Source organism: Hippichthys cyanospilos, chromosome 21 (genome assembly GCF_059441005.1).
Source record: "Hippichthys cyanospilos isolate Australia breed blue-spotted pipefish chromosome 21, RoL_Hcya_1.0, whole genome shotgun sequence".
Lineage (NCBI taxonomy): Eukaryota > Metazoa > Chordata > Actinopteri > Syngnathiformes > Syngnathidae > Hippichthys > Hippichthys cyanospilos.
The window spans coordinates 9740557-9754090 of NC_142389.1; the positions used below are offsets into that span (position 1 = coordinate 9740557).

General features: G+C 40.0%; 2 protein-coding genes across 3 annotated transcripts; both read right to left on the bottom strand.

The window, feature by feature from the left end:
• Window positions 1-265: 265 nt before the first annotated feature.
• cyp51a1 (cytochrome P450 family 51 subfamily A member 1) lies at window positions 266-5937 on the bottom strand. 2 transcript variants are annotated; one of them, XM_088404641.1, is made up of 10 exons: window positions 5638-5937; window positions 5463-5561; window positions 4853-5029; window positions 4655-4781; window positions 3573-3747; window positions 2927-3046; window positions 2656-2851; window positions 2498-2593; window positions 2260-2428; window positions 266-899 (listed from the first exon to the last, which is right to left on the bottom strand). In XM_088404641.1, the coding sequence occupies exons 1-10, from the start codon at window positions 5800-5802 to the stop codon at window positions 721-723; spliced, it is 1503 nt and encodes a 500-aa protein (XP_088260767.1). In that variant the 5' UTR covers window positions 5803-5937; the 3' UTR covers window positions 266-720. The 2 variants fall into 2 exon arrangements, with proteins under 2 accessions (XP_088260767.1, XP_088260768.1); XM_088404642.1 differs by lacking the exon at window positions 5463-5561.
• A 791-nt stretch (window positions 5938-6728) lies between these two features.
• krit1 (KRIT1 ankyrin repeat containing) lies at window positions 6729-13324 on the bottom strand. The gene is made up of 17 exons (XM_088404640.1): window positions 13157-13324; window positions 12436-12577; window positions 12017-12173; window positions 11862-11954; window positions 11587-11716; window positions 11240-11483; window positions 10086-10201; window positions 9878-10021; window positions 9645-9801; window positions 9293-9400; window positions 9014-9170; window positions 8529-8680; window positions 8255-8421; window positions 8086-8173; window positions 7811-8017; window positions 7619-7735; window positions 6729-7026 (listed from the first exon to the last, which is right to left on the bottom strand). The coding sequence occupies exons 2-17, from the start codon at window positions 12535-12537 to the stop codon at window positions 6937-6939; spliced, it is 2229 nt and encodes a 742-aa protein (XP_088260766.1). The 5' UTR covers window positions 12538-12577; window positions 13157-13324; the 3' UTR covers window positions 6729-6936.
• Window positions 13325-13534: the final 210 nt, after the last annotated feature.

Here is a 13534-nt window from a genome sequence, read left to right on the forward strand (position 1 = left end):
CAAAACCCCTTCCCACACATTTTGTAATTTTGTCTGGCATTAACATTTTCTCAAATTTTTCATTTAAAAACACTCTCCAAATTCAATCCTAGATGAAAAAAGTAATCAGTGAAAGAGCGAGACAGCAAAAGGTGAACTGTGTTAAAGGGAGGGAACACTTCAATTTGAAGAAGTAGGGAGCAAACTAAGTCTTAAAATTCTCATTTTATTGAATGTATCATAATTATCTGAGACTTCATAATTTACTTATATAGCTCAAATTAAATCTGGTCAATATTATTCTCCCTTTTATTCAAGAGAACTTCAAGTAAAAACATTTTTAGAGGCTGTCAACACTCACAAAGCTCATTTTGTATTTTTACAGAAGTCGGCATTTTTACAGAAGACACAAAGCATCCTAATTCATCTCACAATACATGCTACAGTAGGTTCGCTAATAATCCACAAATGTGGACTTTTTTTGTGACATTTCGACTAAATGAAATGCAATTTTAATTATTGGAAAATTGAAAAGTCATCTCCATTGCCTAATCACCATAGTTTACAATCAACTGTAAAATTCTCCTCGTTTTTATGCTGCGTTCAAGAAAATTAAGAAATGTCATTTTCCCAGGGACTTTGAAGGCAGCATGATTGCAAGGATTTTATCAGCTTTTATAACGGCTTTGATGCTGAATTAGTGGTCCGTTTGGTGTGAAAGTGATGTTCACGTCCACGTTTTCAGTCTTTCCTTCTTTTGTATGCGATGATGGGGTTGTGAGGGGTGTGTATCATAGTGGTGTAGTTGATTGTGGGGAAGTATCCGTCCACCAGGTCGAATTCGTACAAGCGCAACAACGTGGACCAGATGGTTTTGATCTGCACGTAAGCGAAGTTCTCCCCAATGCAGCGATGCCTTCCTGAATAAAAAAAAAAAAAAAAAATGGAAAATATGACTTGAGTCATTATCAAAGCAATGGAGGTATAGTTTGCTCTATCAGTTTTTTGATACTCAGGCCATCATTTCATTTCTGCTTAGCCAAATAATCTTTGTACAAATCATAGAAAAATGTGTCCATAAAAATGTTACTGCACCTTTATGGCAGATATGACTTCATCAAGCTAACTGCTCCAACCATGTGTAGACATAAGGTAAGACCTCTCTTCTATTATTCTTAATGTTTACGCCATAATGTGTTCTGTCACTCAAACCAATACAACCCAATTACTCAAATATGTACACTGAAAAAGACATTTGTGTCTTAAGTTTTTCTTTTTCCTACATCAAAGCAATAATGTTGACAAATTAGCACAGTTGCTACAGCTAGCTAAAAAAATACCATTGATTTTCACACCTGTTATTCAGATAAAACACACCTAAGTTTATCTTTATTATATTCTGAAGTACATTATCATTTCATTGTATACTGTACTCAAGTTTGTTCTTGAATCATTAGCATAGCGGCCAACACTTTTCTCTTGAGCAAAACTTATAACATTAGCATGCATCTTCCTGTAATTAAAGTAACTAAATTAAAATTAGTGTTCATATATTTTTTCTTTATTTAAATTTATGTACATTGCATTGTCTTGTTTAGGAAATGTGCTATGTGATTAAATTTGCCTAATTTCTCAAGGGCTTGTGTGTCTGATAGGGTTATGCTAAAACCACAAAATACTACATGGTGTAATAGCTCCGAAAAACTTTACTTAAGTCTCCTGTTTCAAAGTAAAATATTGAATGTAATTTTTCAGGACAAGATTTCTGCTTGGCTAATAATCAAGAAATATATAAAATTGCATTTGTATGTATTTGTGCTGCAATGCTCTTTGAATTTTGAAAAAAAGAAGTGCAACATTCTTCATGAATAAGAATGAATACATATCAAAATGTCCAAGGAATATTATTGCGGCTTCTGAGAGCAAAAAAAAAAAAATTCCTTCAAAAACTTTTGGATGATCACGCATGATTCCGGGTGAAATTGACCCAGGACTTTAATAATATTTCAGAAAATTACAAGTAATATGCGAGTATTAATGAACTTTTGCCTTTGTTGCTTTCTGAGTGGGTTTCCACATATTAAAAAAAAAAAAAAAAGTTTTTGATTTTGGATAATTTAACACATGTTCTGGTCAAAGTGACCGAGTGACATCATTGCTCTTCCTTGCAAATAAACGTACCACAAGTGTAAAATTGGTTTAGCCACATTAGCTGAGGGTTTGTTGTTTTTCTTGAAACACAAAACTATCGAATAAACTGTCCGTTTATTAATGACTAACCGGCTCCGAAAGGCACATAGGCGAACTTCTCCCCGGCGGCTGGGTTTTCATGGAGGTAGCGGTCGGGATCGAACCGTGTCCTCTCACGCCACGTGTCGTGCAGTCGGTGGTTGACGGTCGGAGAGACGCACACCTGGTGTCCCGCGGGGATGGTGAAGCCTAATGCAGTCTGCGGAACGGTTTGAAGACATTGGCGTTAGTCGTCGCAATCTTTTAGCGACGCTAATGATGTTGTTACCTGAGTAGAGCGAGCCATCCTCATCATGGTCATGATGGGTGGCCGCAGCCTCAGAGTCTCCTTCAAACAACGTTCCAACAGGCTCAGGTCCTTCAACTGAAGATGACGTTGATTTGTGTGAATTATGAATTCATTCGTATTTGTTAGGGCGGCTGTACCTGATCTAAGTGGAGGGGAGGCAGGTGATCGCCACACACGGCCCTCTGCTCGTTGTAGCATCGATCTTGTGTGGCTTTGTCCCTGGCTAGGAAGAAACCCAGCCAGGCACTGGTAGTGGATGATGTGTGCTGACCAGCCAGCAGGAGGCCAATCAGCATTCCGGCGATCTCGTCGTCAGACAGCGGCCGGCCGTCCCTGACAGAAAACAAAACAAAACATGAATCACCCTTTTCACTCCACCAGCTTTAAACGTTTTTTTTTTTTTTTTACTTGTAGGTGGCGTCCATGAGTGTTTGCAGGATGTCATCCGCTTTCTCCCCTGAGTTTCTTCGCTTCTGAATAACCTTGAAGAATATATTCTTAATCTCTTGGTGAGCTTTGTCCCGCTTCCTAATGATGAGGACAAAATATCTCAAATTATTAACTTAAAAAAAAAAAAAAAATCAATAACTGTAGTTCTGGAGTATGCGTTATGACCTTAAGGGAGAAGTACTGTATAGTACAAGCAGATCCCATCTTTATTTAGTCTTGGACTTTTTTTTTTTTTTTTTTTTAAAGGAATTCCTACTATCTGTTGTGCATAATCTATAGACCTTTTTGTTCAATACACAGAAGAAAAACATGTGTGACGGCTGGAATCTCGAAAAAATACAGTACTCAGTTGCGACTACTAGGTTCTTGGCTATTAGATAGCGCTTTGGCGCCATCTTGTGGAGTCTCGGTGTATTTCAAAGAGCACAACCAAATCCATGAGTTTATCAGCACAAAACTACAAATAGCTTACTAAAAAATTGTGAAAAGGTGAATCAATGTGTTGCCAATGGTAAACTTAGTAAAGCACTGTATGGTTGATAGTGTAGACCCTGATAGGAGAAAAACAAAAAAACATCGTAATTCCCTATAGTCCTCGTCCCACCTGAAGCTGGGCAGCGGTAGCCATCCGGGCAGCAGCCAGGCAGCATGACTGAAGCCTCCATCCAGGTCGGCGTAGAGCTGAGCCACATGCTCATCCAGCAGCCCGCGGATCTCCTTACCATGCAGGCAGCTGCTGGCTGTCAGGATGATGAGCTCGGACAATGCCTCGAACAGGTCTGAAAATATAAAAAGATTTATAAACGGATGAAAACATAGTGGCATTGATGATCAATGGGTATTTTTATTTTTGGTCATATCAAGATTGTAACGTCAAATAACCTGCATGATTATGTTCAAACGTGTTTTTACTATGCTAGCAATAATTTGAACAATTACATTTTGAAATGAATTTTTTACCATTTTTAAATAAGCCAACATTTACCTAGGAATTTTACATTAGCCAAGGGCCAACAAAAAAAATAAGATAGTCACACTTTTTATTTAAGTCGCTTAATGAAGTGTTACCCAGGTGTTCGCCCCCTGGTGGTTGGCTGAGTACCAATTAAGAAAAAGTGCTTGATTAGTTCTAATGCAGAGCCTAAAGTTTAAATGTAAACATCATCAATATGGCAGCAGACAAAAATCCTGATCTTAAATTAATTGTACATGCTCAGAAATCATCCAACTTTTTATTTTATTTATTTTTTGCTTATGGCTTGCTGCACAACTATGTGGCCGCTGTTAGAAACCACAAAATCTTTTTATTTGTTTGTTTGTTTCCGGAGAACTACAAAATGAATTCCCCTTCCTTTCCGAAATATCTACCTTAGTACCTTTCCAAATAAACCTGGATGGGATTTAACTTGGATCTCAGCACACATCTAAAAGTTTTATTGTGATGTGTACCATGCGTCTTTGAAAGAATATTAAAAGTAAATGTCTTTGAAGTTTTTAATTTTTATTTAGGAAGGTAGTTTATGCATTTGGCGAAGACGAAGTTAATTGGGTGCAGTGACTTCCAACCTTTTGATGAACGATGCTATGACTGTCTGAATTAGAGCGAAATATAAAATTTCAGGAGATGTATTGACGATTTAACAGATTGGGAAAGTGAACACACAAATATGAGCACATTAATCTTACTTCGCTGGCCGCTTTCTCCCCATCTCTGAAAATACTCAACGGTCTCCGCCTCAATGATCTTAACATGTTCTTTGAAGCGAGCGATGTTCAGGCCTGTCTTCAGCATCTTCTTTTGTTCCAGAAAAATCTACACACAAAAATACATAGTGAGACTCATTTCCCCTTTTTAGATGACCTTGCATTGCGGTGAACTCTCACCGGGTTGGGAACGTCGTAGGCGACTCCTTTGCCAAAAACGGGAGTGGTGAGTCGGGAATATACGTCCTCGGCGTTCAGGTCCTCGTTCTTGCTGTTGAAGAGCAGCGTGGCGGCGTCGCTTCCCAGAAGGTACGTGAAGGTTTTACCCACCATGGTGAAGCTGAACACCGGTCCATACTGTGGATGGATTCAACCTTATTATAACACCCTTATCACATTATCATTTAAAATTAAACTTAAGGTTATTTCATTTTGGAAAAAGAAAAAAAAAAGTGTATATGCTCATTCCATGAACACTCTTAAGTACCACTTACAACCCATGCTAAACATAACTCCTCCCCAATAAACAAAGCTCATCAAGATGTGTCACTGCTACAATTTTACTTGACATTACTACTTTCTCATTCAGCAAGTTCTTTGGTGCCAGTTTGTGGTATTTAAATAAGATTTTGAAAGAGGAGAAAACACAAGGTGACTTTTCATCCAATAACTGATGATAAACTTCCAGAAGGAATACAGCATAACTGTCTGATTATTGCATTAAATATGTAATATTGATACAGTTATGAATATTCTATTTTTAAAGTATTAGCGCTAAACTTAAACTTACTTTTTCGTAGGCATTTTCTAAAAAGTCAATGGGACTTTTGCCAAAGGCAACAGCATGCCCCAGGAAGGGGACACTGGAAGGGATGTAAGGTGGATATTTCTGGGGGAAAAACAACAACAAACCCTGATTGTATAAAAATTCAAGCGTCAGTTTCATTCACTTTACGGCAACTTACCGCATTCTTGTCAGAAGTCTGTCTGAGAAGTAGTTTGCTGTAAAAATATCCTAAAGTGAGTGTGACGACAGTAACAGCAAGGACCAATGAGGTTAGGTTGACGTTCATTTTTCCCATAGTGTCCTCGAGCAGCTTAGTGCTCATTTGATACAAGTGCGTCGACATGTTTAAAATTGATGTTCCCCGGGTCGCATTTAAGTGCACGAGCGGATCATTAGAACTCCGGACAACTCCAGTCGAAATTGTTGGAGCGCCGATGTTGCTTCCCCGCCATCACTACCTGTCAACATCAGTCCCGCCCCCGCCTGACCGACAGAGGTTTGTGATTGGCTGTTTTTTTAGTGTCTGTCAAGTGACTACTCTTGTGATTGGCTGCTTCCTCTGAACCGATCTCGGGTGTTATGATGTCACCGCGTGGCCGAATAATATCAAATAACTAATGTTAGGTTTTATTTAAACGCATCGAATACTCATTAGTCAGACTCGGATATTGACCGTCATTTTTGAAAATTTTAAATTAATTTAACAATATGAATAGTGTTGGAAAAAAATCGTCACTTGTTGGCGGTTCCTTTGAAGTTTAGATTTATGGCCGTCACTTGCTCGTTAGATTCATCATTTATTCCGTTATAAATTGTGAAAGCGACTGCCTCTTAACGATGAAGGTAACTTTACAAAGTAAACTTTTTTTCAAGTTGTTTTAATCTATCAACTAAATGAAGAACTCACGCACACAAATTACTTTGCGCTAGCTTGTTATGTGCTCCTTATTAGCACGACACATTTACCTGTTTTTCATTAAAAAAAAAAAAAGTCACACATCGTAGCCTGTATAGTACGTCAGTATTTTAAGTTTTACTCCAGCCATAATGCTGTTGAGATGTTACTATTTTTTCCACCTTTTAGTTCTGCCTTTCACTATTAACATCACTGACAAGGACATAATACTTGTATTAAATGGTTACTAATTTTCATGAGAATTAAGTGAAATCAGTGGATGGAAGTCATTGGTATGAAGAATGTTAAGTTCTTTTGCTAATGAATCTTCTAATTTTGGATAAGTTAACATCAATTAAAAAAGACCACCAGACTTACGTCAAACATTCAATTTATTAAATCAAATTATTAAATAGACATATTTACAAACACGAAATGTGAGATGTCAAACATCACACACACATTTGAACTTGTGAAAATGAATGACCGGTGATACATGAGAAAACTTTTCCTTCCATTGCAGTCATTTGTTATTCGGCATAGAAATGGTTTGGCAGCTACGTCGTCCGGAGCGCTTTCAGTTCAGCCGTAAGCGTATTTGTCTGTGACACTTTTGTCGTTGGGTGTCATCTGTCCACTTAGCTTCATTAAAAGCTTCACGATGAGGCCAGCCTATCAATAATTAACGATAGACAATCATTACTACAATGTAAATGTTTCAAATCTTTCAACAATATGGTAACATTTTCACTGCGCTGTCCAGTTACGCTATGCAGGCAGGGTTGTATTCAAAGACAACATGTCATGATTTGGCAATTGCTATGCAAATAGTTACCTTCACCAAAGTAAACATTACAATAGCCACCATTTTGTGTCATTTTTCTTCACGTTAAAGAAAACTCTTCACGTTTGTGCTCATTCTAAAAATATAGTGTTTTCTCCCTTCAAATCTAAAATCTAGACAATTGATGAATCTCCTACAGCAGGCATGTCCAAACCCGGTCCTCGAGGGCCGCCTATCCTGCATGTTTTTGATGTTTCATGTTGCAGCTGATTCAAATGATCAGGTTTGTTGTCAGGCTTCCGCTGAGCTTGCTGATGAGCTGATCATTTGAATCAGGTGTGTTAGGAGGACAGAAACCTCCAAAACATGCCGGATAGGCGGCCCTCGAGGACTGGGTTTGGACATGCCTGTCCTACAGTATCCATTTAAATTTTTTTTCCTACCAAACCCATTCAGATGTGTTTTATGGACAACTGTTACCTGTTTGGTGTGCACAATGAAGTTCACTTTGTTCTCGCCACTGTGTACTTGGAAGTACTGGTCAGCATGTCCTAGTTGCCACATGAAGGTGCCGTACTCTAAGCTGATGAGAAGCGCCTGCAAAATGACAACAAAGCATGAGAAGGCAAGCGACTAAAGGGTGGGGAATATTCCGACAGGATGACACCACACCTTGGTCTCCATGTTCATGAGGTGCAGCCCTTTGGTGTTGACGCCCACGTAGACGCGGATGACCTTGTGGTTGCTAGCGCTGGCCTTGGTGTACACCTGGCCTGTGAAGAAGGCGGCGCCATAGGTGGGGATGTCCCAACAGTTCTGCAGGAAAAGCCGCTGCAGATGGTGCATCTCCTTGCTCACGCCTTCGCTGGTGCTCAGCGCCTGTTGGCAAATCAACCCAAAAGTTCTAAAACTTGTCTCAACTTCAAATTTGCACAATTCAACTGTACTTTGTATTCGTGAAGAATCCTGTTGGTCCAGTGGTATGCTTTGCTTTTCACTTTTAAGATGGGCACGATGGACTTCAGGTTTTCCTCACTGAAAAAAAAAAACAAACAAAACAACTAGTAAAAATGTGCTCATAACAAAGAAAATAATTTGATTCGGTCAATGTTGTACTTGAGGAAGCCTTGTTTGTGTTTTTTGCTCTCATAGTTCCCGTATATGATCTGCAGCAGGAAGCTGGCCAGCGTGATCAGCTTGCTGTCGGGAGCCGGGAAGAAACCCTTCAGCAGACAGTGCCTGGCCTCATCAAACAGGATGAGTATGGCCAGCGGATCCTCCACCTGCAGTGAAAAAGGTAAATCATGCATTCATATGTTGTCGCTTTGGCATTGTGAAACAGAAGCAGTCGCTCTCCAAAATTTTGAGTCATACGGCTCAGCCAACGGACCTTTTTCTCTATCTCCAGGGGCAAGCGGACATCCCTGCGGAGGAAGAGCTGAGCTGTCTCCCTTTGCGGGTCCAGCACGGTCAGATCCGTCACTATCTCCGTCCAGATGCGGAGGTGCTGCAGGGGCTTGTGGTACGGCTTCAGCTGCAGGTCTGTCACACATGTTCCTATTATTACTTCAGTCTAAATTATATTCCTTTTTCATAATTATAAAAGAACAAAAACAAAGGTTGCAGTTCGCAATTTGGGGTACCAGCACTCCTAGGAGTATGTGATATTTTAACAGGATTTTTGCATCAGCAATTGTAATTTAATGCTGTGACAAGAACAGTACATTTTTCTTTTCAAATTAAGAAAAAATTGGAACATGAAACGTATTGCTAAATTTGTTGTGGTGACTACTTGGCAAAATGTTGTATTTTATTTTGCTAAGTTTTATAAAGAAAAGATGTAAGATGTTAGCTAGCTTTTGGAAATTTTCTCACGGAGGTTTTCGGAGCAGATCCAAATGGTAAAGTACTGCTGGGTCTCCTGAGACAGACGCATTCCCTCCATAATCTGCTGCACCGTGGTGTTGTTGCCATGCTTCAGCTCCACAGAGCGGTATGAGCCGTCCATGCGATAAATACGCACCTTCTCGTACTGCAAAGTTCAAAAGAAAACAAAAAAATCCTGAATTTGTTTTCATTATTTCGGCCACAAGTAGGGAATGGTACCCTCTAGTGGGCATTATCATAACTGCGGTGGGTGATAGTTGGACTCACCGGTTTACTGGTGGCTTGCTGTAGAAGCTTTATTGTCTCCTCCCATTCGTTCTGCTTGTTCTCTTCACACACTTGCAGTGGTGATCGTTTCTGCTGGTCTTCTATGTGCTTATGACCCCACAGAGAAAAAATATTGGAGACATCCATTGTCCTGATATTTAATTTAACACTTTCTTTATGTGCAAAATAACAAACAAAACATCAAAAGACGTGTAAGAAATATGTTCCATGAATTTAACCGAGCAACAAGAAGTTGGAGGTGGGATTTTGTAAAATTATCTTTTGGTAAAAGAAATATAGATGCACTATGAATTCTGCTTTGCTAACAAACTAAATGGGCTTTTTAACATACCCGGTCAATCTCGGGATGCTGCAGCAGAAGTTGGACGATGTCACTGTGTCCACCTCTTGCGGCGAAGTGCAAGGGTGAGCTGAGCTGTCCGTTCAGCAAGTTGGGGTTGCATTTACCTTTTTCCAACAGCAGCTTGGTCGCCTCAACTTTGCCATGCCTGAGGGAACCAATGACAAATGTCAAGAGCCAAATGAAGTGACGTTAAGAGAATGTTTGCCTTTGTGAAGCCTCACCAGCAGGCGTAGTGGATGGGGGCCCAGTGGTCACTATCCAGCTGCTTAACTGAAAAGCCGCTGTCCAGGAGTTTACTGAGAAGCTCCGTGTCTCCTTCACAGGCGCTGCGGTGCAGCGGAAAGTCATCCACCCATTGATGCTCCCTATGAAGACAAAATGACAATAAATGACGAGCGCAGAGGAGGAAAAATTGGAATGAGTCCTCACTTGTCCTCGGCTGTGCAGTTGGCGCCGTGCTGCCACGTCTCCCTTGTCGGGATCTGGATCTTTGAGTAGTCTGGTGCTCCAAGTCCAAAGTATGGGTTGATGATAACTTTGTCCACCTGCAGATAACCCATCAAGTAGTAAGTCGACTTTAAGGAATTCATTTTATTTGTACTCCTTACATTTTAAAACATGTACTTTTTACTCCTTATTTTGGTAATATAAGCTTGTTCGGGTCATTATTTTTTGACAATGAAGTAATAGACATGAATAATAATAATGCTATTCAGATTCAAAGTTATAAAGCCGGTTGTGAACGAAGAGGCTTTTTCCCAGTTTTTTACAAAACCATTTTACAAGACTTTTTTTGGTTATTAGTGAGGATAAGCAGTTGAAAAAGAGGAATGGATAGCTAATCTTGTATATTTTGTTAGTCACTTAACAATTGGAATTAAGGGAAGAGGGAAATTATTTTATTTGAATACTTTTTGTCTCCACTGTGCATTCTAACCAATGCAGTGAAACTCCCTGCAAAAATTTGCAAATTGACGCCCTTGCAAAAAAATAGTTGTAATTGCCGGTTCAGTGCCACAAGATGGCAGTAAAATGTTGACAAAGGAGAATCGATATTTATATTAACGTCTATATTCAGTAGTTAATTTACCCCACAAAGCAAATTCACTTGATGATTCTCAATAGTATTAGTTAGCATGCTAGCCTGCTTAGCACGCGTGCACAAACTGGTATGATATCACGTACAAGCAAAATGTATGCACATGAGCACTTTACAGAAGCGGCATTTATTTATAACAGAGAATATTACGTAATACAGGTAAATTGTGATCGCAAAGTAGACTAAACCAACTTTTATCAGTATTATCTTATCAGTACCTACAACAGAAGAGACGCATACTTTGAACACACTTTCAGTATCCCTTCTTACAAAATACATTTGACTATACTGTGCACTAGGTGCATTCAAGTGACTGCTGAAAAATGGTACCAAAATATAATTGTACTGCTTTGGCCTGAGCACAAGAACTGTTAATAGACAAGAATTTCATTGAATAAATAAGAAGAGTATTACTGCAATGTCTACCAAATTTACAGTAAGAAACACATGGTACTATTTGTGTGTATATTAAACTTGGTCTCACCCGGTTGGTGTATTGTAGATCGGAACCGTAGAGTGGGTTTAGGATGCAAATGTCTGCCTTCTCCAGCGACATCATCTTGCTCTTGATCTCTAGCGCCGTGTAGCCCATGTGTAAGCCCTCGTGGTTCAATTTGCTCTCACCGCCGTACGCTGGATTGCTGACGTTGGTCTTCACTCTCTCAACGGGCGCAGGGCGAAACAGGGCCGGGATGGCGTGAGGCACGGTATGCTGCTCTGCTAGCCACCTGGTAGTGAACAAATCATCGGGGTCCATGTTTTGGAACATTGGAAATGCTCAGTTAAATGTTGACGGGTGGTAAGTGAATGTGACATAAACTCTAAGCGCACTTGTCCAAGGCGAGGAGCATCCTGGCAGTGGCAGGGCAAAAGTGGGTACTGGTTTCGCTGCACACCCTCATGATATCATGCAGACAGTAGAAGCTTGGACCGCCTGCATTGTGGACCGATTTGCTGTTGTCTGTTGAGAAACATTCGTTTAAATGCGCCTACATTATCAGTTTGCCTGCCCACCCAGTGCAAATGGATTGTTGACATCTGTATCCATCAATGACACTGAGTGAGTTAATATTGAAATTGCATAAAACACGGTAGCTAGCACGCACCTCTGACACCAACTGGCACCACAAACAGCGACGCCTCTTCAATGTTGTTGTCCCCACCCAGCGGAAATTTCTTCATGTGAACCACACGTTTACCTGAAATAAAACCTGGACAATGAGCCTTGCTTGCAAAGCAAAATTAATCATTCAATGCTCACCGATGAAGCTTTGGTTGTTGGACAAGGGTTTGATGGTGTCTGCAACATAGTCCAAGATGGATTTGGATTTGTCTCCGGCCGTTTGGATTTTGGTTGCCGGGAGGACTTTCTTTCTTTTTTTCTCCTTTCCTTCCAAGGGTACTTCACTCAGCAGGATCTGAACATGGAGATGCACAGAGTGCTTTAACTAGCCATCTATGTGTATACAATTTATGGGGAGAGAACATTTCAAAATAAACCACATATTTTACATCTAATCAGAAAATGTATCAACTAAACCAACATCACATGATGTAATTCGGCATGAATGGGAGAACGGAATTAGTATAGCCATTATGGTAATTGTTAGTCTTCAAAAACTGCCCTGTGTGACACACATCCTGGACAGCAGTAACACATACAAATGTTTTAATGTATACCTCATAAGCTTTGGCTCTGTACTCCTTGGAGCTGAGGCTGACTTGATTTTTGGGCCGAAGGACAGCGACAAACACGTCCTCCAGGCTGTCCTCGTTGCCCATGGTGATGGCTTTCAGGGCCAAATGCTGTGGAGAGGCATTTCTGGGAGGCCACAAGACAGGAGACACTCGAATCATTACAACACATTTTAAGCAACGAATTGCATGTAAAATGTGGGGGGGTTATTATTTATTTATTTTTTACACTTTTGTCACTTCTTTGAGAGTTTTATTTACCTTGAGAATTGCCTGCCTTTGTTATTAAGTGTTCTTTATGACTTATGATTGTTGAGTTGAATATTTTAGAGGTTTGTGCAGCCCCGTTTTCAACAATTATCATTTAATAGCCGTAAGTGGTTATCGACTAAATTTTTACTTTGTAGTTAATGCACAAAAAGTTTAAAATAAACCCAGAGGAGAGACCATGAGCTTCAACTACTTGTTGAATGTATGATGGTCACGCCCCGGAAACCTCACGTCTGTCGTTTTTACATGCTAATAACGCAAAAACTTCACAATCCCGTATTCACTACATCTATATGTGGACAGTCTTGTTTAACTAAGTAGAGTTGATCTATTTTTACGACCATTTAGACAGTTTGGCGGTCCTAGCTTTGGATGCTACACGGCATCATCGCTTCGTTCGAGAGATCAAACTCAACCCAAAACTACGCAAACTTACCACCACTTTCTCCCCACCGTCGGAGTCCTTTTCGAAATTAAAAATGTCCACTTTTGGCGTCCCCGAGTGTATTTCCAGGGCGATTATTTGGACTCAAAGTCGCCGCCGGCCTGAATTTTGTTTCGGCTCGTTGGCAAACAAGCGTCGTGGTGCGTTCAAGTGCTGTTTAGCCGGTAGGACAATAGATGCCTCAGAGAGCGTGATATGGCAAACGTCACCTGCCAAGATGTAGCCTGATATCGAATGTAGCGATGTTTTTATATATTTTTTTTTCACGCAGATTTCATTAACATTTGCATTTTTTTTACATTTAATAAAAGACAATAATTCAAATTGTCCTTAGGTTGTATGGTCCAAGCTGGAATTCTCTGTAAACAT

What these genes read in the sequence shown, in the direction of transcription:
- cyp51a1 (XM_088404641.1), bottom strand. Translation starts at nt 5,802, where the DNA reads ATGTCGACGCACTTGTATCAAATGAGCACTAAGCTGCTCGAGGACACT. An exon ending in TAGAAAATGCCTACGAAAAA is followed by an intron (nt 5,030 to 5,462) that starts GTAAGTTTAAGT and finishes ATCCATCCACAG; the next exon opens with TATGGACCGGTGTTCAGCTT. An exon ending in GGATGGCTCGCTCTACTCAG is followed by an intron (nt 2,429 to 2,497) that starts GTAACAACATCA and finishes ACCGTTCCGCAG; the next exon opens with ACTGCATTAGGCTTCACCAT.
- krit1 (XM_088404640.1), bottom strand. Translation starts at nt 12,537, where the DNA reads ATGGGCAACGAGGACAGCCTGGAGGACGTGTTTGTCGCTGTCCTTCGG. An exon ending in CAACAACCAAAGCTTCATCG is followed by an intron (nt 11,955 to 12,016) that starts GTGAGCATTGAA and finishes GTTTTATTTCAG; the next exon opens with GTAAACGTGTGGTTCACATG. An exon ending in AACTGCACAGCCGAGGACAA is followed by an intron (nt 10,022 to 10,085) that starts GTGAGGACTCAT and finishes TTGTCTTCATAG; the next exon opens with GGAGCATCAATGGGTGGATG.